The following is a 27,747-nucleotide window of genomic DNA, read 5'->3' as shown; positions in this document are numbered from 1 at the left end:
ATGACAATGGAGCCCGAAGACTTTGTTTCTCAGAATAGAGAAACAGTGAGTTGGGACATTAACGATATGAAACTGCCTCAGGTATGTACTGAGCCCGTGTTCTAGGAAGCTGGTTTCTAAGAATCTGCTTGAAACTGAGATCCTTGGAGTGACTGAGCTTGACTCTCTTATTTGGACCACTAGCCTGGTGAGAACCGATAGAGAGCTGGAAAGGTCCTAGCCTGGGCTTTTAACTTGGATACTTTAACTGACCTTAGATAGCCGAGCTTAGAGGAGAAAATACCCAACTCACCCTAAGGTTCTGGTCAGCCAGATTCCCAAATCAATCCTTGACTGAAGTCAAAGGACAGCACTTCCTTTCTATAACATGGTCAATTAGGATTGTGCCCACTGATAATTTGTCATAAATATTATTTTTGTGCCTTCTCTCTTTTAGTTATTTCCTTTTTATACCGTACTGTAACTTGTTTGTACATATTTGTATGCTTGTTATCTCCCCAAGTAGATTATGCACTCCTTGAGGGCAGGGACTGTCTTTTGCCTTGTTTTGTATCCCCAGCCCTTAGTACAGTGCCTGGTCCATTTTTGTTATTTTTAAGTTGTTTTTTCAGTCATGTCAGACTCTCTTTGACCTCATTTGGGGTTTTCTTGGAAGAGATACTGGAGTGGTTTGCCATTTCCTTTTCCAGTTCATTTTACAGATAAGGAAACTGAGGCAACTAGGTTAAGTGACTTGTCCAGGATCACACAGCTATAAGTGTCTGAGGCTAGATTTGAACTCAGGAAGATGAGGACTTCCTGACTCCAGATCCAACACTCTATCCACTGAGCCACCTAGCTGTCTTCCTGGCACGTAAGAGGCACTTAATAAATGTTTAGACTGACTGACTAGTGAAAGTCACTGTAGTATAGTGGAAAGACTTATGAGTCAGTAGAGATCTGGGTTTAAATCTCACCTTGAACACTAGCTGTGTGACAGTAGGGAAGTCACTTTGTCAGTCACTCTGAGCCTCCACTTTCCTTATCTGTAAAATGGGGACAGTAATTGTATTCCCCAGTGGTGTAGGCCTTAAAGGGTTATTTCCTGTCCCTACCCACCCCAATTTCCCTGGTGCAGGCACTTCCCTGTCAGATGAGTTCACTTCTCTAATTTATAGCCTTAGAAAGTTGCCTGGGGCACTGAAAGAAATTAAGTGACTTGCCCAGGGCCACAGAGCCAAGATGCAACAAAAGCAGCACTTGAACTCCTGTCTACCTGACTCTAAGGCCATTGCTTCTCCAGTAGGTGGTTTTAAGTATCAAATGAAATGTCTGTAAACTTTGCAGCTCCATGCAAGTGTCAGCTGTTATCTGTGCTTTGGGGATGTGGAGGTAGGATGATGCAGGGCAAGGAGGAAAGCACTATACAATTGTACATTAGTGGAAGTAACAGTTTCATGGACATATGTCAAATGGCATGTCCCATGGTAGGGAGTGGGGTGGGGGTTGAGGGGAGCGGGACAGCATTGCATAGCTGGCAGAGAGCCGGTCTTAAGGTCAGGAAAGCTCTGGGTTCAAGTCCAAACTCCTAACACCAAGTCTTCCTTGGTGTTTTTGTTTCCTCATCTTTCAAATGAGGGTGCTGGACTCCATGGTTTCTAAGCTCCTTGCAGGTTCTAATATTGTTATCTAGCCATAAGGAGTGACTGCACAAATGAGTAAGTTGATATTTCATTATCTTATTAATTAGCAATAAGCAGCATGGGGCAGTGTTGAGAAAGCCAACCTCAGAGTTAGGGCTATGTGAGTTGAAGTCCTACCTTTACCACATACTAATGGCTCTGGAATTCTGGGCACCTTCCGACGCCCCAGGCAACCATCTTTGACTAGTCATTGAGGAATAGGTACTGGTCTGCATAGGTAGAGGAAATTCCTCACTGAGAAGTCCCTATATTGATGAAATTATATATATACACACATATAGTATGTATTTAATAATATATTACAATATGCACATGTCTATATTAATACATATATAATATAATAATATACATTATAATATATATCTATATTAATAGATATGTAATATATAATAATATTCACATCTAATGTATATATTATGTGTGTATACATCATATATAATGTGTATAATAATATATACATATAATATATATATACACACATGTTATGTACACGTTCAGTTGTTTCGTTCATATCCAACTTTTGGTTGGACAAAACCCCATTTGGGATTTTCTTGGCAAAGATACTGGAGTAGTTTGCCATTTCCTTCTCCAGTATATATATTATAGGTAGATAAATAGATTATTTTTGCTATAAGGCAATTCGTTTACCTTCATGTCCAGCCTCAATCCCTTCTGCTGTCATTTAAGACCATGTCTTATTATTGACACATTAGGAGTAATGGAGATCAAGAGATTGCCTCTTTTCACGTGACAATTTCATATAGTTGAAGTCTGTTCAATGAATCTTCAGCTCAGTTTTCTCCTAGCAAATGCAGTAAAATCTCTGTATTTGTGGGATTTGCATTGACCTTTTTATGTAGTTAGCAGAGTGCTTATGATAGTAGTTGTTAGTGTTTCATTTACATACAACTCAACTCAGTTCAATTCGACAAATGCTTATTAAGCAGTGAAGATTGTAAATAAATTTTTTGTTGTTGTCCAGTTATTTCAGTCATGTCTGACTATCTACAGATAAGTATCTACAGAGTGCCTACCATGTACAAGTCACTGTGCTAAGTTACATGAAGGGATTTGTTGTTAACTCTTTGTCAACTCTTTGTGTCCAACCCTTTGTGACCCCACTTGGGGTTTTCTTGGCAGAGATACTGGAGTGGTTTGCCATTTCTTTCTCTAGTTCATTTTACAGATGAGAAAACTGAGGCAAATAGCGTTAAGTGACTTGACCAGGGTCACATAGCTATAAGTCTCTGAGGCCAGATTTGAGCTTATGAGTATTCCTCATTCCAACCCCAATGTTCTATCCACTGTGCCAACTGGCTACCCTAATATATGTATATACATATATATTTATACATACATACATATATATCTACATATATAAACACATTTCTATATAGATAGATAGGTTTAGACTTCCACTATCCTTAATATGGTTGTGTATATACATTAAGTTAGTGTGCAAAGGAGGCCCTACATCTCTGGAATTTTTACACATATCATATAGTAAGTTATGTATTCTTGTAAATTTGACCTCCCTCTTTATTTTTTTTTATTTTTTTTAGTGAGGCAATTGGGGTTAAGTGACTTGTCCAGGGTCACACAGCTAGTAAGTGTCTGAGGCCAGATTTGAACTCAGGTCCTCCTGACTCCAAGGCCAGAGCTCTATCCACGGTACCACCTTCCTCTTACTTTAGAAGAATCATCATTTTAACTCTTGATTTGGCCTCAAGTAAGGATCCAGTCATTTTTGTTGGGTTGGGTTAGGTGGTGATATTTCCTCATGTGAGATTTCAATGTAACCACATTCCCAGAAGGATTCACAACAACCCTGTACAGTAGTTAGCAGAAAGGGTTACTTACTAGAGATTAAGAAACTGAGGCTCAAGGTGGTTAACATGACCTGACCTTCTCAAGCTCACACCTCGGAGGAAGATTCTAACCTAAGTCTTTGAACTTGGGATTCAGGGCCATTTCTACTACTCTACAGTAGAAAACATATATAACCTCACTAATCTCCTTGACTAAGAAGCTTTTTCTTTTCTTTTTCAATTATGAATTTAATGAACAACATGAAAAAGGTACACAAAGTAGAACAGGACAAGAGAATTGTAAGTGAAATTGTGAATCTCTATTACATTCATTTTGTTGCCTTTTTTTTTTTTTTTTGGTCTCACTATAGTTTTAATGAGAACAAGTCTGTCCAGGAGAACAAGAATGAGATTCTCATGACATAGAATGTCCTGGAAAAAAAAAGTCATATAGTTGATCTAGTGGCTGATAAGACTTAATCTAGGGAGAAGGTTCTTAACCTGGGAGCTATTAACCTTTTAAAAAAATTTATAACTATATTTCAACATAAGGTAGCCAAAGGGCACAGTTAATAGACTGCCCAGCCTGGAGTCAGAAAGATCTGAGTTAAATATGGTCTTAAACACTAGCTGTGTGACCCTGGACAAGTCACTTAACCCCATTTGCCTCAGTTCCTCACCTGTAAAATGAGGTGGAGAAGGAAATGGCAAACCACTCCAGTATCTTTGCCAAGAAAACCCCCAAATGGGGTCACGAAGAGCCAGACATGACTGAAACAAATGAACAACAACATTTCAACATAATTGCTTTCCTTTGTAATTGTGTGTGTTTTATTTTATAAATTTAAAACTATTGAATTTTGCATTAAAAATTATGCAAATGCATTAAAAATTCTGAGAAGGAGTCTATAGCTTTTACCAGATTGCCAATGGGTCCATAAAGCAAAAAAGGTTAAAAAAAAGCCTTGCTCTGAGAATAGCCTAAACAGAAGAATAACTCTTAATTGAAGGAAGAAGATTTTGTGTGGTAGAGTACGAAGCACACTTGTTCTGGAGTCCAAGGACCTGGGTTCAAATCCCACCTGTGACACCACCTGCGTGACCTTACGCAAGTCATCTCCCAATGGTCTCCGAGGTTCCTTACAGCTTTGAGAACTATGATCCTCAATAATCCACTTCAGTTTATCTAGGCAAGTCATGTAACCTCCCTGAGACTCCTTTTTCTTATCTATAATGTAGGGATAGTAATCAATAGACTATTCTATAGAAATGTAAACTACTGCTGGATCATAAGATCATAGATTTAGATGCAGAAGGAACTTTATTGTTGTTCATTCATATCCGACTCTTCATGATCCCGTTTGGGGTTTTCTTGGCCAAGATGCTAGAATGGGTTGCATTTTCTTCTCCAGCTCATTTTACAGAAGAGGAAACTGAGGCAAACAGGGTAAAGTGACTTGCCCAGGGCCTACTAGCTGGCCTAGTGTCTAACTTTCCAAGGTCTTTTGGAAGACTAGTTCCCTACTGCTTACCTTCAGGGAGCTCCCATAAAGCCCCAGTCCCCTTACTTTTCCAAATCTGTTTTGTACAAAATGCCTCCTATTCCCTAAACCAATTTAATGTGTCTATTTTGCTTTCCATTTCTAGTCTCTTTAAAATACTTTTGCACGTACAAAGTTCAAATGCAATTGCTTCATGGTTTGCCCATCCTTAAGCAGCAAATCTCTCATGTTTGGTTTTTCTCTTACCTAAATTACAAACAGGCCTTCAATTAGGCAGGTTATTGTACACTTTCAGATTCTGTAATTTTTGAGTGTGGTACTTGGTGGAGTGACTTTGAAGCCCTGACCAAATTTCATTCCCCAAGGTGAAAAACTGGAAAGAAAAACCTTTCTTCTCCTTACCCTCCTTCCCCCTTCTCTCTCTTCTTTTCCCTTTCTTTCCCTCTCACTCTTCCTCTCTCCTTTTTTCTCCTCTTCCCTCTTTTTCTCCTCTCTTTCTGCCAGTCTTAACATCTCTATCTCTCTGTCTCTCTTTTTCTTTCCTTCTCTTTGTGTCTTTCTCTATTTCTGTCTTTCTCTCTGTCTCTGTTTCTTCTCGTCTTTCTGTATCTCTCTGTCTCGTTATCTCTCTCTCTCCCTCTCTCTGACTCTATCTCTATCCTTCTCTTTGTCTGTCTCTTCTCTTTCTATTTCTGTCTTTATCTCTCTCTCCCTCTCTCTGCCTTTCTCCCTCCCTTTCACCTCTCTCCTTCTTTTTCCCTCTCCCCTACCCTTTCCCTCTCACTCTTCCTCTTTCCCATTCTTTCTTTCTCTCTCCCTACCTCCCTCTTTCTCTCCTCTCTTTCTACCTGTTTCAATATCTCTATTTCTTTTTCCTTCTCTCTGTGTCTCTGTTTCTTCCTACCTCTCTGTATCTATCTCAATATCTCTCTCCTTTTCTCTTCCTCTCCCTCTCTCTATCTCTATCTTCTGTTTCTCTTTCTCTGTGTTTCTAACTCTGTTTCCGTCTTTCTCCTTCCTTCTCAGTTCTCTCCTCCTTTCCTTTCCCCTATATTTCTTTCTCCTTCCTTGTCTTTTTCAGCAGAGGTTTAGAAAACAACTTCATCCACACCCACGGCCACCTGCTTTAAACAGAAAGGTGGCTGTCGCCTTTATGCAGACTTCAGTGACAACGCAGGGAGCACATATTCATAAACCAATGGCCTGAAACATTTGGTTCCTAACCACTAGCCAGTTTTCAAATTAAACCCCGACCACAGAGACGTGGAGAACCATTAACTCATAGCATTTCAAGGTCCAAGCATGTTCTTTGTAACGTGATTGGCTAAGTTTGAACTCGGTGTCTACAAAGAAAGACCAAACTGAAACCTGAAAAGTCTGCAAAATAGGGAAAATAATGCTTGTACTATCTATAAGAGGCAGTGCTATATAGAGGAGAGAACACTAGGCCAGGATTGGGAAAACCTAGGTTCAAATCTGACCTTTAATGTTTATTAGTCTTGTGATCCTAGGTGAGTTACCTAACTTGGCCAGGTTTGGGCCTACTCCAGAGGGCTTATCTATTAATTCATTGACTGCATTGGTGGAAAGAGTTCCATCACTCAGAATCTGCCCTATCTCCTCCCCTCCACCTCCCAATCAGGAAGCTGATCAAGGAATTCAGAGTTAGAAGGCACCTCAGAGACCGCTCAGTCTAATCAATACCGACACATCGCCAGTGGATAATATCCTAGTCATAATTTTGGCACTCATATTCCATGTCTGAAGACAATATTGCCAAAATTGTGAAAGAAAGTATTGAAATAGATTTTACTAAAATTAGCCCCTCTTGAGTGAGAGAGGCCAGTAAAAAAAAAAAATGAGGCCTAATTAACTCCCCATGTGAAACCATATTCTGGATATTCAGTAAATAGTTATGTGACTTAGAGGCAATGATAAATTTACATCCTGATGACTGAGGCCCTGATGGCTCTTCACCCTTTGCCCATAACTCCCCTGGGAGTAAGAAGAGAGAGAGTATCTGCCCAATGTCAACATCAGCATTTCTATTTAAAGCAGGTGGCTATGGATGAAGGTTTTTCCTCCAAGGAGGCCCCCTTGAGTCAAAGGATAACAAAAAATAATAATGACTGGACAGGCAATGTGGTGAAATAGATAGCTAGCCAACCTCAAAGTCCTGACAGATCTGAATTTGTCTTACCTCCAAAATATAGAGTCTGTATGGCAAGGCACTTAACTTCTCAGTAACCTAGGCAACTTACTAAGGTCACAAGTTGTAGAGAAAATACTGATCCATACTGCGAGAGGGAATTTTCTTTTTGGGAGTACCCTACAATAAAAATCACATTAAAAAGTCCCAAAACCTAACAACTATTCATATTTGTATAGCCCTTTGCAAAGCTTTTCTCACAGGAACTCTATAAAGCAGTCAGTAAAAAATATTGTCCCCATTCTATAGATGAAGAAATAAGCTCACCATCATATGCCTAACAAGTGGGGATTCAAACCTGTATCTTCTAACTCCAAGTCCAGATCTCTCTGAATCACAGATCCAATTCTGAGAATAGTTATAAGATACTGGGCAAGACACTTGACTTTCTTTGCCTCATTTTGCCTATCTGTAAAGTGGGGGCAATGATGCATGCACTGCTTACCTCACAGAGTGGTTGTGAGGAAAGCACATGGTAAACCATGAAGAGCTTTAGCAATTTGGGGCATTGTTATGAATATATGATTGTGTAGGGTTTCCCAAAGACAAGTCACTTGACCTTTTTTGGTCCTCTCATGACTATATCTGCAGTCAAAGGCCTCTATGACTTGCATGATGTGCATATGGGGTTAGAGGAGTGAAGGAAATTGTACTACTATAAAAGGCCTTGTCTCCACTTGCTTCCCAAATTCTACTTAAGGTCCCTTGTTTCTCAGAGGTAGGTAGAGTGAAGGAGGTTAAGAGGTAGGTGATAGGGAGAGTATAGAAGGTGGCCTGTCTTTGTCTTAATTGGTTCTCACTAAGCAAAATCTGAGACTTTTCTAACCTCTTCTTCCTTCCCTATTTCTCCCCATTCCTCCTCTATGTACACCTGGGGGTGCCAGGCCCTGCATGGATGGAACAGTTCCAGGATTCATCTACCACTGTCTCTCCTAAAGTGATATGGGGGAATCATGTGTTTGGAGCCACAGTCCTCCTACTTGGATGTTTGAGGGTGAAATTAAAAAAAAAGCCAACCCACCCCCCCCAAAAAAAACAAATTAAAGGTTTCACTATTTTCTTGCAAAAAAGCATGAAAATCAGTTGTGGGCTAAAGGAAATTTTATACTTCATTTAAAAAAAAAATCTTTTGGTGAGGTCCTGCAAAATGGTAGCGTTTCCAGGGCAAATCACCTTATTTCTCTGGATCCCAGTTTCCTTATCTCTAAATGGAGGGTATCAGACTAGATAACCTAATAGTATAGGGTTCTATGCATTAGTGCAGAACCAATAAACCTTGCTTTATAGAATAAAAATGTTCTTGAAAATCTATTGGGAATTTTAGTTAATTGAATATTTGAAGTGTATTGTGAGAACTTACAAATCTTTCTACTATAAATCAAGAAAATGTCTTGTTGCTATAATTGCTTTATGTTATTAAAATCTGAATTTTTATATATCAGATTTGTTTTAAATAAGACTTATATAGTTTATTTTGAAAGATTATTATCTCCCTCCTTCAAGACCATAAACTGCAGAGCAAGTGAGTTTTCTCTGCTGTAATGCTCTACTTTCTTTAATTAGACTATAATTATTAGACTGTGAGCTCTTCATTAGACTGAGCTCCTTGAGGTCAAGAAAGAGGTTTTTTTGGGGGGGGGGGCGGTTGCCTTTCTTTGTATCCCCAGAATTTAGTTCAGTTCCTGGCATGTAAGAGGTGCATAATAAATGCTTATTGACTACCTGATAAAATCACCAGCCTGATTTAAAAAAGAAAAAAACACTATACGACATCCATTAAGAAAAAAAGAGAATACTCATTCTCTTGCTTTGTCCTGTCAATCTCCACAAAATAAGGTAATTTTTTAAAAAAGATTCTTTGCTTCTTTTAATTCCTAACTGGAGTTATGGGTAACTCTTTGTTTTTCTTCTCAGTTAAGAAGTTTATTGTTTAAAAGGGAAAATCTCAGAGTTTCCAAACTTCAAATCTGACTCACTTTCAACAATATATAATCAGATGGGTAAAATCATCTGGGGGTTAATTACAGAGCTGTGACCTCAATGTAATCTGATTCCTGAGTGATTTAAATCTTTGGTTTAACCCAATCAGCATTTTTTGCATAACTCTAGCCTATCTAGCCTAGAAATGAAAATATCATTTCTTCTTTTCATGCTTCCTTTTGATTAACTTGGGCTACTTGCAGCAATATCATCTTTTATGCAGATAACTGAGAAATATTCATAAAAGAACTGAAGGGGAGAGACAAACAGGCAGGCAGATAGAGTTTGGCTTAGTAGATGGAGAGCTGGCCTCCCAGTCAGAATGGGTTCAAATCCCACTTCTGAACTAGCTATGAGACCTTGGTCACATTACTTAACCTCCCCAGACCGTTCCTTTTCTTTGTTTCTTTGACCACCACAAACTCACTCTCCCCAGAGTATGCCCTTTTGTAACAAATAAATAAGCAGGCAAAATACATCAGCATATTGACTACACCTGAAAATGTATATTGGATTCTGTACATCTGTATATCTGTGGAGGAGGAAATGGCAAACCACTCCAGTATCTTTGCCAAGAAAATCCCAAATGGGATCACTGGAAGTTGGATATGACTGAAATGACTCAACAACAATTCTCTACATCCATTCCATGCTCAAGGGTGGGAGACATGCTTTATCATCCATCTTTTGAAGTAATGATTGGCCACTGAATTGACTAGAATTCTCTAGTTTTTCAGAGTTATACCATTGTATAAACTGTTTTCCTGGTTCTTCTCATTTCATTCTGCATCAGTTCACATAAAATTTTCCAAGTTTCTCTGAACTCTACAGATTTATAATTTCTTATAGCAAAATAGTCATCAGATCATAGATCTCAGTTGAAGGAGACCTCAGAACTCATCTAGTCCAACTCTCTTATCTTACAGTTGAGGAAACTGAAACCCAGGGGAGGGTAAATGCCTTGCCTAAGGTTACCTAGTAAGCATCAAAGGTGGGATTTGAACTTAGGTCCTCAGACTCCATAGCCAGGGTTTACTCCAGTATACCACACTACTTCTAGTCTGTTGTATTGATAGACCACAATTTGTTCAGCTATTCCTCAATTGATGGGTACTCATTTTGTTTCCTGTTCTTTGCTACAACAAAAAGTGCTACTGTGTAATTTTTTTTTTTTTTTGCACATCTTGGTCTTTTTCCACTGACTTCTTTGTGTTGAGGCTGGTAGACTTTAAAAAAAAATCTCCTCTCCTCACCCTAACCCACTTAAATTCATCCTTCTTTCACTGCTAGACTTAACTTACCTCTGTAGACCTGTCAGCTCCTTGGCTCAGAAATCACTGATTCTGTATTATTTACCAGATAAAGTTTAAACTACTTTGCCTGGTATTCATAACCTTCCACAAACTGGTGCCACCCTACATTTTCAGACTTAACTCTTACTCTTCTCCCAACATATATTACAGCCCAGCCAAACTAGAATATTCTCTTGTTCTCAAACATGCCTTGCACTCTCCCGCCAACTTCTCCCTTAAAGGAAGAAAAGGAAATAAGCATTTATTAAATGCTTTACAAGTATTATCTCATTTGATCCTCAAAATAGCCTTGGGAAGTAGGTGCTATTATTATCCCTATTTTAAGGGGGGGCAGCTAGGTGGTGTAGTGGATAGAATGCTGGGCTTGGCATCAGCAAGACTCACCTCCCTGAATTCAAATCCAGCCTCAGACGCTTACTAGCTATGTGACTCTGGACAAATCACTTAACCCTTTTTGCCTCAGTTACCTTATCTGTAAAATGAGCTGGAGAAGGAAATGGAAAACCACTCCAATCTTTTTGCCAAGAATACCCCAAATGGGGTCACAAAGAGTTGGACGTCACTGAAAACGACTAAATAACAATTGAGGAAACTGAGGGAAATAGAAGTTAAGTGACTTACCCAGGGTCACATAGCTAGTAAATGTCTGAGATTTGAACTCAAGTCTTCCTGACTTCAGGCCTAGAACTCTATTTACTGTATTGCCTCACTACGATTCTTAAAGCCTACTTTAAATGCCACTTCCTTCCTAAAACTTTCGCTGGTGCTCTCCTCATTGGTAATGACTTCCCTCCTGCCCCCCAACCCTCATGAAAAACACTGTTTTGTACTTCTCTGGTGAACTTATAAATTACTTAATGTTATTTATCATATTTTCTATCAGTCTGAAAGTCTAATAAGGGCAGAGACTGTATCTTATCTAAAACATCCTATCTCCTTTAGTGGCTAGCACACAGTAGGTATACTTCATGGATATTTCACTTGAATTATTTAACATTCCTAACAGGTCATCAGGCCAGAGTCTAACCTTGAGGATCTCCAATACTGGGAAATATAATGTAATGTAACAGTGTAAACCACTCAGTTCATGTACAGGTCTAATTATTAGGGAATATTTCTTTACATTGAACTTAACTCTGCCTTTCTGTAAATTCCACATATTAGTCCTATATGTTTTATGTCTTTCTTTGTGTCCTCATTATTTAACATAATACCTTGAGCATAGTGGGTGCTAAATAAATATTCTTTGATTGACTATGCTATTAGCCACATGTTGGCCTTTAGGGTCAAGCAGAACAAATCTAATATCCCTTTTCAGCGGTAATCCTTCAAATATTTGGTGGCAAGAGTTATTTCTCCCTCGAGTTTTCTCTTATTTGGGCTATATTCTTTCATCTCTTCCTCATATGTCATGGTCTTCAGGCCTCTCATTATCCTGGTTACTCTCTTCTGGATATAACTCAGCTTTTCAAAAACCTGCCCAAAATGCAAGGTCTAAAACCAGATATAATATTCCACATGTGGCCCAACCAAGGTCAGAGTAACAGCAGGGTTATTGTAGTCATACTGGGCATTATGTTGGACATTAACATTCTATGAATGGAACACAAAAGAGACAGCATAGTATTGGCTAGGGACAGTTAGGTGGCATAGGAGATCGAGCACCCAGCCTGGAGTCAGGAAGACCTGAGTTCAAATTTGAGCTCAGATACTTACTAGCTATGTGACCTTGAGAAAGTCACTTCACCCTGTTTGTCTCGGTTTCATCATCTGTAAAATGAGCTGGAGAAGGAAATGGCAAATCACTTCAGTATCTCTGCCAAGAAAACTCCAAATGGGGTCATGAAGAGTTGGATACAACTGAAACAACAGAAGAAGAAGAAGAAGATGATGAAGAAGTTGAAGATGAAGATGAAGATGAAGAAGAAGAAGAAGAAGAAGAAGAAGAAGAAGAAGAAGAAGAAGAAGAAGAAGAAGAAGAAGAAGAAGAAGAAGAAGAAGAAGAAGATTATTGGCTAGAGAGACATCTTTGGAGCCTGGAAGACCTGAGTTCAGAACCCACCCCTGACATATACTGGCTGTGTGACCCTCTGCAAGTCACTTAACCTCTTAGTGACCCCAGGATATGAACTAAAAATTCTTTTAAAAAAATTTTTTAAATGACAGGTTTTCTCTCTTGCCTGCAGGCTAGAAATACAGGGAGAACTCACAGGCCTTACCCTACTCTTTTTAGCACAGGACTTTGATTTGCTACATTTCTGACTTGGGCTGGTTTGCCCCTCCTTAAGCAATAATAATGAAAATAAAAAAACACTTAGGAGTTATATAGTGCTTTAAAGTTTGAAAAGTGCTATACAAATATTAGTTTTTTTATCCTCTCAAAAAGAGGCAAGTACTATTATTATCTCCATTTCACAGACAAAGAAACTGAGGCAGACAGAAGTTAAGTAACGTGCCTGGGATCACATAGCTAAAGTATCTGAGTCTAGATTTGAACTCAGATAATCCTGATTCCAGATCCAGCATCCTATCCACTCTCCCACTTAACTGCCTCTAGGTAACCTGGTGGCACACCCCATCCTCCCCACTTGTAGGAATTCATCATATCAATGCTGGACTTAGTGTAGACACATGATTGGCTCACTGAAGTTCAGAACTCCCGAACTCAAGAGACCCTCCAGGCTTGGCATCTCTGGTAGCAAGGATTACAAGCATGTGCCACCTAAGACAGGGGTTCTTAACCTTTTGGTTCCCTTGTCAAAAGGTCTGTGGAAAGATTTCAGAGTGTCTTTGGACTTGAATAGGGGAAAAAATTACTAGATTTTCCACTAGCCTCTAATTGAAATTTAGCATTTTCTTCAATTATTTTCTTAAAATATTGTTCTGAGAAGGGACCCCTATGCTTCATTAGACTGCCAAAGGGGTCCTTGACACACTTAACACAGGTTAAGAACCCCCACTCTAGGGACTGAACAGATAGTATTCGTAAAGTACTTAGCACAACGCCTGGAGTGTAGTAGGTAACAAATACTTACTCCCTCTGTCTCCCTCCTCCCATCTAAGACAGTAAGTTGCAGATCTGTGTCGGTGGAGGAGGCTTCACAGAATCACAGAACTGAAGAGCTGGAAGGAACATCTATGAGCATCTGGCCTTACTGAGTTTTCTCACCAGGATTTGTTTCATGGTGAAATCCAGGTCCAGACAAAGACAGAGACAGACAGACAAACAGACTGTCAGAGACAGAGACAGTCACAGAGAAACAGAGGCAGAGAAATAGATGGAAACAGAGAGACAAAGAGACAGAGACAGATAGACAAACACAGAGACAGAGACAGAAAAAACAGAAACTAGAGAGACAGAAGCAGAGACACATAGACAGGAGAGATAGAGGCAGAGACACACAGAGACAGTGATAGCGATAGAGAGATGTTTCACTAACATGTTTTTACTGCTTCATAACATTGTTGATGTCTGTTTAGTCTGCAGTCCCCTAAAATTCCAGTCTTTTTTTTTCTCATGTTAAATGCTCTCTACTCACTTTTCTTCCAACCTTTACTCATGCACTTGATTTCTTAAACTTAGGTATAGAACTTTACTTTTACTTCAAATTAAATTTCAGCTTCTTAGATTCAGCATGTTGTCCTAACTTGTAATGATTTCTTTTTTTCCCCCACAACAAACATTTATTGAGCATCCAGCAAGGCAGTCTCCTATACACTGGGGATACAAAGATGAAAAGTGACAAACTCTGCCCTTGTAATCCTTAAGGTCTCTGTGGATCCTTGATTCTGTACTAGCTTTCTCTCCCAACTTTGTATAATCTACAGATCTGATACACATGTGTTTTGCTCTAAGCCTCTGATAGCGATGTTGAACAAATTAAGAACAACGACAGGTCTCTGGGCACTCTGCTAGAGACCCCCTCCACAGAGGTGTCAATCCATTACTATTTGGTCCAGCCTCTTTTCTCTAACCTTTTCTCTACCCTTCTCTTTTCTGACTCAACTGTATTTAATTACCCATCCTAATATCTGTGTGTAACCATCTTTCCCTAGGTAATTTTAATGTAATTAGTGACTTTTAGTATCTTATTCTACTGATTAGAGGAAAACCATCTCCTTTTATATTTTCAATCTATGTTGTTATTTCTAAAAGTGGAATGAATGAAGGTTTCTTATCCTCCTTATGAAGGCTTAGAATTTCTATCACAGAGAAAACCGAGATCTTATTTGGATTTTAGGTACGGGAAAAGACTGAAAGGAAAAGGAATAAAGGAGGATGGAAAGGAAAAGTATGGAGTGTACTCCTCTGTGGAACAGCCCTTTCCTGCCAACCTTCTAAGTTGAACTTGGGCTGGAAAATTGTTTCACCCTGTCCATTTGTGGGTTTTGCCTCTCCAAAATTCGTTTTGAGTCATCATTTAAAGTTGTTCAGAGGGGTTAGGTGAGTCACTTCCTTTTCTCCGCCATCTTGGCTCTGACTCATGAGTATACTCCCAAGCAACTTGCTCCTCTTTGGAAGGAAGCGAATGGGAGTAACAATTTCTTCCTTGATTCATTGTAGTGTCATAGATTCAGAGCTGAAAGGAAATTTAGAGGTCACTAAGTCCAAACCCTTCATTTTCTAATGAGCATGCTAGGGGGCCAAGAAGCAAGGATATGTGCCTGAGGTCACACAAGTGGAATTCAAATCCGTATCTTCTGACTCAAAACCTAGTATTTTTTCCAGAGCACCGCAGGTTCTGGAAGAGACCTCAGGAGTCATCTAGTCAAACCCCCTTATTTTATAGATGAGGAGACTCAACCTGAGGGAAGTTAAGGGATTTACCCAAGGTCACTGAGGAAGCGTCAGAGGCAGATTTTTAATCTAGATTCTTTTACTCTAGAGTTATCACATTCTCTCCTATCTCATGGTGCTTGCATGATATACTTACCCCATGCACTGGATTTGTTACCCAGTTGCTTGGGGGCATATAGATAAGGACTGTGCTTTCACTGATATACAGAGCTCTCAGATCTGGAAACTCCCAGATGAGAAAGGTCAGCACTTTCTTTGCAATTTACAGTCTTAGAGAGCTGCCTAAGGCCTTCAAAGATTAAGTGACTTACCCAGGGTCACACAGCCAGGATAGGTCAAAGGCAGGAAATACAGGCTATTAAACAATAACGAGTTGGGTGAAAGCCTATAATTGAATTTGTTCAGTTGTTTTTCAGTTGTGTTTGACTCTTTGTGATCCTTCTTGGGGTTTTCTTGGCGAAGATACTGGAGTAGTCTGCTATTTCCTTCTCCAGCTCATTTGATAGATGAGGAAACTGTGGCAAACAGGGTTAAGTGACTTGCCCAGGGTCACACAGCTAGTGTCTGAGGCCAGATTTGAACTCATGCAAATGGGTCTTCCTAACTTCAGGCCTGGCTCTCTATCTATTGTGCCATTCCAATCCCTGAATCACAGACTTATGGTTGGAAGGCACTTACTTCATTGGACATCCAGTCCAACTTCTACTGAAAGTTCTAGTTCCCCTTTACAACACCCCAACAAGAAACCAGGCAACCTCTGCTGGGTGACTTTTGGGGATAGGGAATTCACTCCCTCCAGAGGCATCCCATTCTACTCTTGGATGGGTCTCTGTTAGGAAGCTTCTCCTCACAGAAGACTCCTTCAGTCCAGTTTCCGCGGCCACCCTCTTGGGTAACTTTCCATTGCTATCACCCAGAGGGAATAGAGGGAATTTTTCTTCCAAACATTTGGGTCCTTTAATTCATGGTCTTTTTCTCTTTCTCTTTCCCCTTAGTACCCCTCCTCCATTGTGTCTGCTATTCTAATGCAAAAGCAGCTGTTTTAAAGGGTTTTTTTTTTAATTGTAGTGCTAAGTAATCTCAGAGTATGGGATACTTATATGTAGTTTAGGTGTATTACAGAGATGTAATCTGACATCACACAATTAACTTGACAGCTTTTAATAGTCTCTCCTAGTCTCTTCCTTCTAGTTAGCTGCCTCTTTTCCAGTCTTAATTTGATAGGATCATATATTTAAAGCTGAAAGGGACCCTTAGAGCCCAGTTATTTTACAAATCAGGAAACTGAGGCTCCAAAGAGGCCTCAGTGACTAGCCCAAGTTGAGACATCAAGTAAATGTCAGAGCTGGGATTCAAACCCATGTCCTCTGAATCCAGATCTGATGCTCTTTCCATTAGGCTATCCTTCCTTCCTGTCATTGATTTTGAGCCAAATGGGACTTCAGAAGTCATCTAGTTTAAATGCTCTCATTATACAGATGGGGAAACTGAATCCCAGGAGGTTAAGTAACTTGTCCAAGGTCACATAGGTATTAAATAACAACAAGGATTCAAACTAACTGCCATTTTACATATTACATCTCTGTTCACTGTTCTTTCTTTGTTCAGTCATTTTCAGTTGTGTCTGACTCTTCCTGTCCCCATTTGGGAGTTTCTTGGTCAAGATACTGGAGTGGTTTGTCATTTTCTTCTCCAGCTCATTTTACAGATGAGGAAACTGAGGCAAACAGGGTTGAGTGACTTGGCCAGGGTCACACAGATAATAAGTGTCTGAGGCCAGATTTGAATTCATGAAGCAAATTTCTTGAATAAGACTTTCTTCATTCTTGCTTTTTTTTCCATGAAAAAAATGGGAACTCTAGCCAACCATTTGTGTATTTTGTCTGCACGTTACCAAACACTCAGATGCTTGGGTGTAGGCACAGCCTAAAATTGCCTGCTCAGGGCATCAGATAGCTTCTTACCATACAGAATGCGCCAGATTGTCTCAGTTCAGCACCTGTGAAATTCAGCAAACATTTATTAAGGTCCTACTACGTGTGAAGCACTGTGCAAGGGAATACAGAGATGAATATGTACCAATCATGAATGCATATCCCTACCAAAGAGGACGCTGGGAAAAAGCCTAAGCAGGAGGGGGGGGGTTAGAATGGGAGTGGAAGAGGAAGGGTTAAATGACCCATTCCCACTTGACTTTTAAAGGCAACACTACCAGAAAAATAGCTGTTGATTGTCAAAGAATTGGTGCCAACCTTGTGTAAATAGCTATTTACAGGCAAAATCAGTCTAGCACCTTACACAGAATTACTAAAACTTTAGAACTGGAAGGGACCTTTGGAGATCATCAAGTCCACACTTTCATTTTACAGATGAGGAAGCTGAGGTCACGCAACTAGTGAGGTTGGCAGAGCTAGGACCCCAAAATTAGGTCCTTTGAATCCAAGTCCTAACCCCTTTACATTATGCCTTGATTTTTCATAAAGTGGGTCTTAGTTTCTCCTTTCAGCTCTGTTATTTTGAGTGCTGTGATATTGGCAGGGCAGGAGGAAAGGAAGAAACTGTCTTTGGAAGAATAGAATGGATCTCAGGCCCTAAGGGGCCTCTCTTAGGAAACTCATCATGGTTTTGCCTCCCCTATGAAGGCCCAGGGGTCAGTACGGAGAAGAGAGGAGAGTTACTAGAAGGGTAAGGGGATGGGCAGCCGCTGTATATGAGGATCATTGGATCAAACTGGGATTATTTACAGGAGAGAAATAGAAGAAAGACAGTTCATGACATGAGAGCTGTCTTCAGATAATTGAAAGGCCGTCATGTGGAAAAGCCATGACACTTCTTCTGCATGGCCTCAGAGGACAGAACTAAGAACAATGTGTGGAGGCAAATTTCATCTCCATGGAAAGAAAAACTTCCTAACAATCAAAGCAACCTAATAGGCTCCCACCAGAGGCGAAGGGCTTCCCCTTCATTGGTCAGGGATGTAGTGGCGTGTGGGGAGGGGGTCCTATTCAGGGATAAGTTGGATGAGGTGAACTCGGAGGTGCCCCCCAAATCTGAGATTTTGTGAATGTCATCCTGCACTAGCAGTTGTTCAAGTTCACATCATCAAAATAGAAGTGTCACAAGGAACAGGGTCCTGATTGCTTTGGAGATACATACATTCTAATTAGCATTATTATTAAGCACCTACTCTGTGTGAGGCTTTATGCTAAGGGCTAGAGATCAGGCTAAGAGACAACGTTCAGATAACTATGTATAAATAAGATATGTACCTGATAAATTGGAGAAATTAAGGAGGAAGTTTAATCTCCTCTCCCAGTCTTATTCTATACATTCCTTCTTTTGCTATGCTCTTCAAGCCAGTGGTTCACTGGACAGAGTGCTGGACCTGGAGTCAGGAAAACTCATCTTCCTGAGTTCAAATATGGCCTCAAACACTTACTAGCTGTGTGAGCCTGGGCAAGTCACTTAACCCTGTTTGCCTCAGTTTCCTCATCTGTAAAATGGAGAAGGAATTGACACACCACTCCAGTACCTTTGCCCCAAAGAGGGGTCATGGAGAATCAAGCACGACTAAATCCAGCCAAGCTGCCCCTCACACACATTTCCTAATCTCCTAATCTCTATCATTTTGCACAGGCTTTCTCTCTCCCTGGAATAGACTCCCTCTTTTGCCTCATTGATCAATCAAGTCAACAAACACTGATTAAATTTCTGCTATGTGCTATGTGCTTAGCAATGAGGACACTGGGGATACAAGACAAAAAGTAAAACAAAACAAACAAAAAAAAGCAAAAGAAAGCTAGTCCATCCCCTTAAGAAACTGGTAAAATTCCTTTCTTTAAGACTCGTCTTAAAAAAAAAAAAAGACTCCTCTTTAGTTCTACCTTCTATGTGAAACTTTTCCTCATCCTTCCAACTGCTAGCTCTCCCCTCCCCCAAACTACCTTGTATTTATTCTACATGTACTTATAGGTCTAGATATAGTCACACACTCAAGGTGTCTCCCCCAAAAGAGAGTGAGCTCAAGGGCAGGGACTATTTCCATGTTTCTTTTGTTATCTCCAGTGCTTAGCATCATGCCTGTCATTATTTTAGATTCTCAATAAATGCTTGTTGATCATTGATTGATTGAAGGAAAGGATTCCTTTAAATTCCACAACAGAATCATGGAAGGGAGGCAGATAGGAAGGAAAGCAAGAAGGAAGGGAGGAAGGAAGGAAGGGAGGAAGGAAAGAAGGGAGGAAGGAAAGAGGAAGAGAAGGAAGGAGGGAAAGAAAGAGGGAGAGAAGGAATGACAGAAGGAAAGCAGGAAGGAAAGAAAGAGGGAAAGGAAGGAGGGAGGGAAGGAAGGAAGAGAAGGAAGGAAAGAGAGAAGGAGTGAAAGAAAGAAATATTCCTTTATATTCTGAAACAGGTACCTGGCCCTTAATTCATAGAATCTCTGTAGTTCAAGTAAGACCTTGGTCCAAAGGTCTCCCCCACTTCCCCCCTACATTCCTGATTAAAATAACAGAAGTTTCAGACTCATTGCCCCTTCTGTGATGGATGATTTCTGTTTCCTAGTTTGTATATGTGTGTGTGTGTGTGTGTGTGTGTTGTTTTCTTTCACTTAAATTAACATTCTTGGAGTTCTTATCAGGATGTGAAAACAACTGACTGGTTTCAGGAATGGCCAGATTCCTACGTGAAGCACATCTACAGTTCAGAGGACAGGAACGCACAGAGGCACCTAAGCAACTGGGCCATGCGCAACACCAACAATCACAACTCCCGCATCTTGAAGAAGTCCTGCCTGGGAGTGGTCGTTTGCAGCCAGGACTGTTCTGCCGAGGAGGGAAGGAAGATCTATCTGAGACCGGCCATCTGCGACAAAGCCCGGCAAAAGCAGCAGAGTGAGTCCGTCCAGAGGCCTGCCCACGCTCACACCCAAGCCGGCAGGGGTCTTGTCCCATTTTGGAGCCCTGCAGTAATGCCGTATTTGGGGCCTTCGCCACCAGATGTTTTCTAATATCCAAACAGGGCCTTTCCTCTGAGATTCGTGGGTTACTGAAAGGCCCTCCCTGTCCAAAACCATCAAAACCTAGATTCTGAGCTGTTAGGAACCTCATAGGTCATCTGGTCTTAATTCCTTAATTTACAGATGAAGAAAGTCCCCACCCAGTTTACTCCATTAGAGTCACTTCTTTGGGTTGGGAAATGATCTCCAGGAAGTCCCTATTAAAAGTCAAGTATTTCACCTGGAGGATATCATTCACTAATACATTCGCATAAGAGTTTATTAGGTTTTGTATTTGAAATCTTGGAAAAGATGTTCTTGAGGGAATGTGAATGATAAATTTTTCTTTTTTTTTTTAAGGAAATTTTTTTTCAATTAACAAAAAATTTATTTTCTTTCTCTCTCATCTATCCCTAATTGGGAGGGAAAAAAATCCCTTGCAACAAATTTGAATTGTCAAGTAAAATGAATCCCAGGATTGACCATGTTCAAAAATGTATGTCTCATTCTATATCTTTAATCAATGACCTTTTTGTCAGGAGATCTATATCATGTTTTCTCATCATTCTTCTGGAATCATAATTGGTCATTGCTTTGATTTGAGTTTTTTTGTTTGTCTTTGTTGGTTATTATTTCTTGTACAAATTGTTCTCCTGGTTCTGCTCGCTTCATTCTGCATCAGTTCACACAAGTCTTCCCAGGTTTCTCTGAAAGTTTCCCTTTCCTCATGTTTTATGACACATCAGTGTTTCTTTACATTCAAATGCCATTTGGCTATTTCCCAATAGATGGACACCTTAGTTTCGAAGTCTTTGCCACAAAAAAGAGCTATTTGACAGATAAATTCTGACACGAAAAGGGACAAGTCTCAAACAAAATCTCTATTTGGTTGAAATCCCCAATATTGGGAGTCATGATAAAGCCAGAAATCAGTGTATTTAGCTTTAAAGTTTAGTTATTAAACCAGCCTGCACCATAAAATACCCAGTTAAAATGCTTAAAATAATTTTAAAACAGAGACATGGATAGATAGCTGGCCTTACAGTCAGGAAGACTTAGTTTCAAGACTGGCTTCTGACATGTACTAGTGTGACTGTAGGAAAGTCACTTAACCTCTCTGTGTCCCAGGCTCTTCTCTTAGACTATAAATTGCAGAGCTGTGGCTTATCTGCATTGGTAGAAAGGGTTTCCTTGCAGGAAGTTCCCTACACCAATAAAATCAAAGGTCCTTCTAAGATACAAAATGCAAAGACTCGTGGCCTGGCTGGACCAAGCTTTGGCAAAGTAGAAAGCTGCAGAGATGAAACCCCTCTGCGAGAAATGCTCAACCTCTCATCACTCCCACATTGGTGGCATTCAGTGGTATATTCAAGACAAACTAAGGACCTTTCTGTGGTTGCTCACCCAATAGTATACCTGCTCCTATAAGATCCTGAAATGCCCACATATATCCTTGGAGGTAGAGGGACCTTAAGAGGTCATTGAGTCCAATCCACTCATTTTATAGATGAGGAACTAAGGCCCTTAGAAGTCAAAAAGCTAATAAGTAACAGCTGCAATTTGAACTTCAATTCTTCTTACTATAAATCTATTTATTACTCTGGACCATATATCTTGATTATGGTGTAGTGGGACAAACACTGAACTGAGAGTCAGGCAACTTGGGTTCTTATCTCACCTTTGCCTTGTCCTCACTGGATGACTTTGGGAAAGTCTCTGGTTCTTAGTTGTACTACCTGTAAATGTGGAGGTTAGACTAAATAAGGAATTCTTAACCTAAGGTTCACAGGCCCCATGATAGATTTAATGGGGTACATGAATTCGGATAGGAATATATGTATATATACATATATATATCTTTATTTTTACTAACCTCTAATTAAAATTTAGTATTTCCTTCATTAGAAATTTTAGAAAATTTATTCTGAGAAGGGGTGAATAGGCTTCACCAGACACAAACAAGGTTAAGAGCCCTTGGACTAAACAATGTCCGAAATGATCTCTTCTAGCTCTTATATTCTAAGATTCTAGCCCCTCGTCAGTTAGAGAAGTTTTTGTACTTCTATTTATGCCTATTTCCTAAGGGCAGCCAAATTGCATTAAACCTTCCAGATAACTTCACTGACTGGCCACAGCTATTGGCAGCAAAGGCCTAGCCTTCTAGGCAAAACTATGAAAAAAAGGGAAGTTGAAGCCCTAAGACTCCCTTTTCCTAGATTCATCCAACCCCCATGGTGCACCGTCCTCCTAAATTCATGCCTGATCCCTATTAAAACCTACTCTCAAGAAAGGGCCTGAGAACACTCATATCTCACTGTGACTTTTAGTCTTTGTATTACTTTTCTAGGGGTATTTGCATTCTAAGACACATCTTAATTTTTTAATTCTTTAGGATTTTATTTTTCCCAGTTACATGTAATAACAATTTTTAACATTCGCTTTGAAAATTTTGAGTTCCAAATTCTCTCCCTTCTTCCCTCCCCATCCATCCCCTCATTGCGAAGGCAAACAATTCAATACAGGTAATACATGTGTAGTCTTGCAAAACATTTCCATAATAGTCATGTTGTGAAAGAAAACACAGACCAAAAAAAAAAAAAACCTCAAGAAAAATAAAGAAAGTAAAAAACATATGCTTCAATCTGTATTCAGACCACCATCAGTTCTTTTTCTGGGGATGGATAGCATTTTTCATCATAAGTTCTTCAGAGCTGTAAGACACATCTTTAATTGTGGAATGAAAGGATTTGTTCTCTATTAACAGAATTTCAAAGATTGGGGAACAATGAGGAAAGTATTTGGGAATGCTTAGGTATCCTCTGAAATTATACCAGGTGGGTAACTATGTTCACTGCTTACATATAATTTGACTCTCACTCACTAGAGGCAATGAATTGGGACTCAGAGGACCTGGGTTCAACAGCCAGCTCTTTTACTCACCACCTGTGTGACCTTGGACAAGTCACTTAAATCTCTCTGAGTCTCAGTTTCCACAATTATAAAATGAAGTGAGGAAAAAACCAGTTGACCTCTAAGTCAAGTCCTTCTAGCTCTAAATCTAAACTCCTATGTGACTATAACATCAATAAAGTATAATCGAGGGATCACCAACCCTGAGGGGTAGAGGCTTTCAGATATCTAAAAACATTTTGAAACATTTTCAGCCTTTTGGGGTAGAAAAGTGGAGTATAGAGAGAGGCACAAACCTGACTCAGGTAAGGTTGGTTTTACCCTGCTTAGTCACCTCACTTTTCTTTTTTGCAGGAAAACGATGTCCTAATTGTAATGGGCCTTTGAAACTCATTCCTTGTCGTGGTCATGGGGGCTTCCCAGTCACCAACTTCTGGAGGCATGATGGACGTTTCATCTTTTTTCAGGTTGAGTTAAAAATAACCACAACAACTACAGCCAGGCCAGGGAATTTAATACCAACACATTTAAAAAAAAAAAAAGGAGGGAGTTTTAATTAGATTGTTAAATAAACACAGTTAAGGTTGTGTCAGGGATGACAAGCAAAGGATGTTATACAGTCAGTCAACAGGCAATATGGAATAATGGAACACAAGCCAGCTTGGCACCATAAAACCTGGGTTTTCAAGTGCCCAAGTTTCATCATTTCCTAATGCAATGACCTTGGCAGGCCGCTTAATTCTTTTTTATTTTTTTTGCCTTTTTTTTCTTTTTTGTGAAGCAATTGGAGTCAAGTGACTTGCCAAGGGTCACACAGCTAGTAAGTGTCATGTGTCTAAGGTCAGATTTGAACTCAGATCCTCCTGACTCCAAGGCCGGAGCTCTACCCACTGTGCCACCTAGCTGCCTCTAGGCTACTTAATTCTCTGGATCTCCTTAGTTTTCTTGTCTGTCAAGTGGACATAATAATCTCTTCCTTTTTAACCTCACAGGTTGTTGCATGTCTCAAAGGAGATATAGTAAAAAAAAAAAGATATTATAAAAGTATTTATTAAAATGTAAAGGGCTCTATCAGTATAAGACATTATTCTTGTGGTGAGAGGTAGTGGCATTTAGGAGAGAGCAAACCAGCCTAGGCTGGATCATACAGAAATATTCCTCTGATGTTTAATCTGTATTGTCATACAAGTTTGCCTCTATAAGATTTCCAAAACTTGCTCCTGACAACAGCCCTGCGAGATGGTTAGGAAAAAACAGAAGCACATGCCTCAGACCCTTTGCCATGTAACCTGCTAAAGAAATCTGGAGGGGTTTATACTGCTGTCCCCCATCCCCCAACTCTGCAGGAGGTCCTAGGCCAGGTGTGGGGAGCCTGCGGCCGTGGCCTGGGCTGCAGGTTCCCTACTAGGCCAAATCCTCTCTGTGATATATATTGACTGAGTGCCTTTTCGTGCCCCAGGAAAGTCTCTAAGACCTAAAACTGCAAATGAGTCGCCAATCAACATCGGTATGGGTTGTTTCCACACCAGGAGATGAAATTTTAGGTTAGGACCAAGGAAAAAAATTCTTGTGTCGGTAACATACCTCTAGGACAACCTGCTAGTGAAGACTGCAGTCAGCTTTGAAATGACTAAGCAATAATTAAATTTAGAAGAGAGTTTACTGAAATGATTCAGGAAAACCAATAGAAGCCTAGGAGAGAAAGGCTGCTTGATTCTTCTCATAGGTAAAAAGGAGGTAAGAAGGATCAGTTTGTCCTGGGATTGGTAGATAACAATAGGTAACATTTATGTAGGGCAGCTGGGTGGGTCAGTGGACAGAGTACCAGTCCTGGAGTCAGGAAGACCTGAGTTCAAATGTGACCTCAGACACTTACTAGATGTGTGACACTGGGCAAGTCACTTCATCCTGTTTGCCTCAGTTTCTTCATCTATAAAATGACCAGGAGAAGGAAATGGCAAACCACTCCAGTATCTTTGCCAAGAAAACTCCAAAATGAAGTCACGTAGAGTCAGACATGACTGAACAGTAACATTTATGTAGCACTCTTTTTTGTTGGGGGGGTGAGGCAATTGGGGTTAAGTGACTTGCCCAGAGTTACACAGCTAGTAAATGTTATGTGTCTGAGGACGGATTTGAACTCAGGTCCTCCTGACTTCCGAGCCGGTGCTCTATCCACTGTGCCACCTACCTGCCCCATGTAACACTCTTCAAAGGACTTTTAGATACATTTTCTTATTGCTCTTCATTTTATAAATGAGGAAACTGAGGCTCAAAGAGAGTAAGAGACTTGCCCAGGGTCACATTGCTAACAAGCACTGTAGGTAGGATTTTAACTCTGGACTTCCTGATGTCAAGTCCAGGGCTTTAACCACTATACCACACTGCCTCTCAGCAGCTGAACTGATGAATTTTTTTGATTCCATAAGGAATTACATGTAAATTCTGGCTTGTGAGGATAATGTATGGAAGAGGAAAATATCTAAAATTCTGCAATCATATAGCCTTCTCTCTGGGTGTGCCAACCAGTCATATAGGCAGGTTACATGAATTAGAAACTTTGAGCAGCTGGAAGCTTCACGCATTGTTTGTAGGCAAAGAGCAGTTTGTTTGGTCTCCTGAACCCCCTCACCCTCACTCCATGATGCATATCTACCCAACTCTGGCACTGATTCTATCCATTCCCAATCCTAAGGCCAACTGATAACCAAACTGTGATCTCTTGATGGGGAGACTGTGCATGTCAGGTTTAAAATCCCCTGGTCTGGAAGCCAGTCATTCATATCATTATCACAGAATCACAGAATTTGAGAATGGAAACAAACTTGAGCAGTCATGTCGTCCAACCAGCCATTACATACCTGACAGCCAGTCACCCAGCCTCTGCTTGGACACCTCCAAGCAAGGAAAACCCACCAGCCCATCCCGCTTTTGAACAACTCTAATTGTTAGGAAATCTTTCCTGACATCAAGACTAAATTTGTGGGTTTGCAGTTTTTACTTACTATTCTCAGTTCTGTTCCATGGGACCAAAGAGAAAAACTCTAATCCCTCCTCCATTCACACAACAGCCCTTCACGACAATTATCATATCTCCCTTGAGTCTTCTCCTCCCCAGGCCAAACTTCAACTGATTTTCATATAATACGGACACCCAAAGTCCTTCCCTCTGACTTTACCTTTTTTTTTTTTTTAAGTCAAAAGGTGCACATGACCATCCAAGACCAGAAACAAAACTAGAGGCAGAAGCGAGACGGTCGATGCAGAAATCCCACGTGGCATCTTGCTCGTCCTCTACTGCCTCTCCAAAGCTGAAGAATAACTCAGGGACAAAGGTAACTTCTCCCCCCCCCATATATGTTAAAAACTGTTAGCCACTTGGGCTCCCTTTACCATAACCCTTTACCCCAAACCTCCATCTTTCCATGCACAGAAATATTCCTCTGATGTTTTATCTGAATAGTAATAATACAAGTTTGCCACTATATAGCCTTATAAGTTTTCTGAAACTTGTTCTTGAATTAGGAAAACCATAAGCATATTCTTCGGGACCCTTTTTATGTCACCTACTAAAGAAAACCGAGGGGCTCTGCACAATGTTCTCCCTTCCCCTGGCTCTGTGGCCCTGAGCTCACTGCGTATAGTGACATAAAAGCTGGTTTAGGAGTCAGGAGTCCTAGGTTCAAATATTAGCTCTAGCTCTTCTAGGGTGACCTTGGGCAAAAGACTGGAAGGGACCAGGGAGATCATCCACTACAACCCCTTCATTTTACAGTCATGGAAACTGAATCCTAGAGGATGAAAGTGACTGACCCGAGGTCCCACAGTTAGTGAGTAGCAGAGGTACTGGGACTTTTAACTCAGTTCTGTCTTCTGCCCAGTATTCTTTATACTACAACAGCTGCCTGTGAGGTAAACAGCACTCTCATGGAGAGTTGTGTTTTTGCTTTAGAATGTGTGTGTGTGTGTGTGTGTGTGTGTGTGCGTGCATGCACATGCACGCAAGTGTGTCTGTCTAGCTCTGTATTTCAGATTCTCTCTTCTCTCTCTCTTTTCTCTTTCTCTTCTCTTTTCTCTCTTTTCTTCTCTCTCTCCTCTCTCTCTCTTCTATTTCTCTTGTCTCTTCATATTTTCTTCTCTTCTCTTCTCTCTATTTCTCCTCTCTGCATTTTTCTTCTCTCTCTCTCTCTCTATTTCTCTTCTCTCCTGTCTCTTCTTTTCTCTCTCTTCTATCTCTATTTCTCTTCTCTCTCTGTATTTCTCTTCTATTTTTCTTTCCCTTCTCTCTTTTCTCTTTCTCCTCTCTCTCAATTTCTCTTCCCTTCTCTCTCCTCTCTCTCTTCTCTTCTCTCTCTATCTCTCTTCTTTCTCTTCCCTTCTCTCTCTTCTCTCTTTCTATTTCTCTTCTCCCTTTTTCTCTTCTCTCTATTTCTCGTCTCTCTATTTCTTTCCCTTCTCTCTTCTTTTCTCTCTTTCTCTTCTCTTCTCTCTTTCTCTTCTCTCTCTCTATTTCTCTTCCCTTCTCTCTCCTCTTCTCTCTCTTCTCTCT

General features: G+C 40.3%; 1 protein-coding gene across 1 annotated transcript; it reads left to right on the top strand.

Moving 5' to 3' along the window:
- GCM1 (glial cells missing transcription factor 1) lies at window positions 1–26,771 on the top strand. Its single transcript, XM_027852891.1, has 5 exons — window positions 1–81; window positions 19,932–20,184; window positions 23,553–23,665; window positions 26,396–26,533; window positions 26,724–26,771. The coding sequence occupies exons 1-5, from the start codon at window positions 1–3 to the stop codon at window positions 26,769–26,771; spliced, it is 633 nt and encodes a 210-aa protein (XP_027708692.1).
- Window positions 26,772–27,747: the final 976 nt, after the last annotated feature.

This window comes from Vombatus ursinus, unplaced genomic scaffold, assembly GCF_900497805.2.
Source record: "Vombatus ursinus unplaced genomic scaffold, bare-nosed wombat genome assembly UNPS02009835.1, whole genome shotgun sequence".
Taxonomy (NCBI): domain Eukaryota; kingdom Metazoa; phylum Chordata; class Mammalia; order Diprotodontia; family Vombatidae; genus Vombatus; species Vombatus ursinus.
The sequence above is the reverse complement of the archived record's forward strand: the minus strand, read 5'-3'. Positions and strand labels throughout refer to the sequence as shown.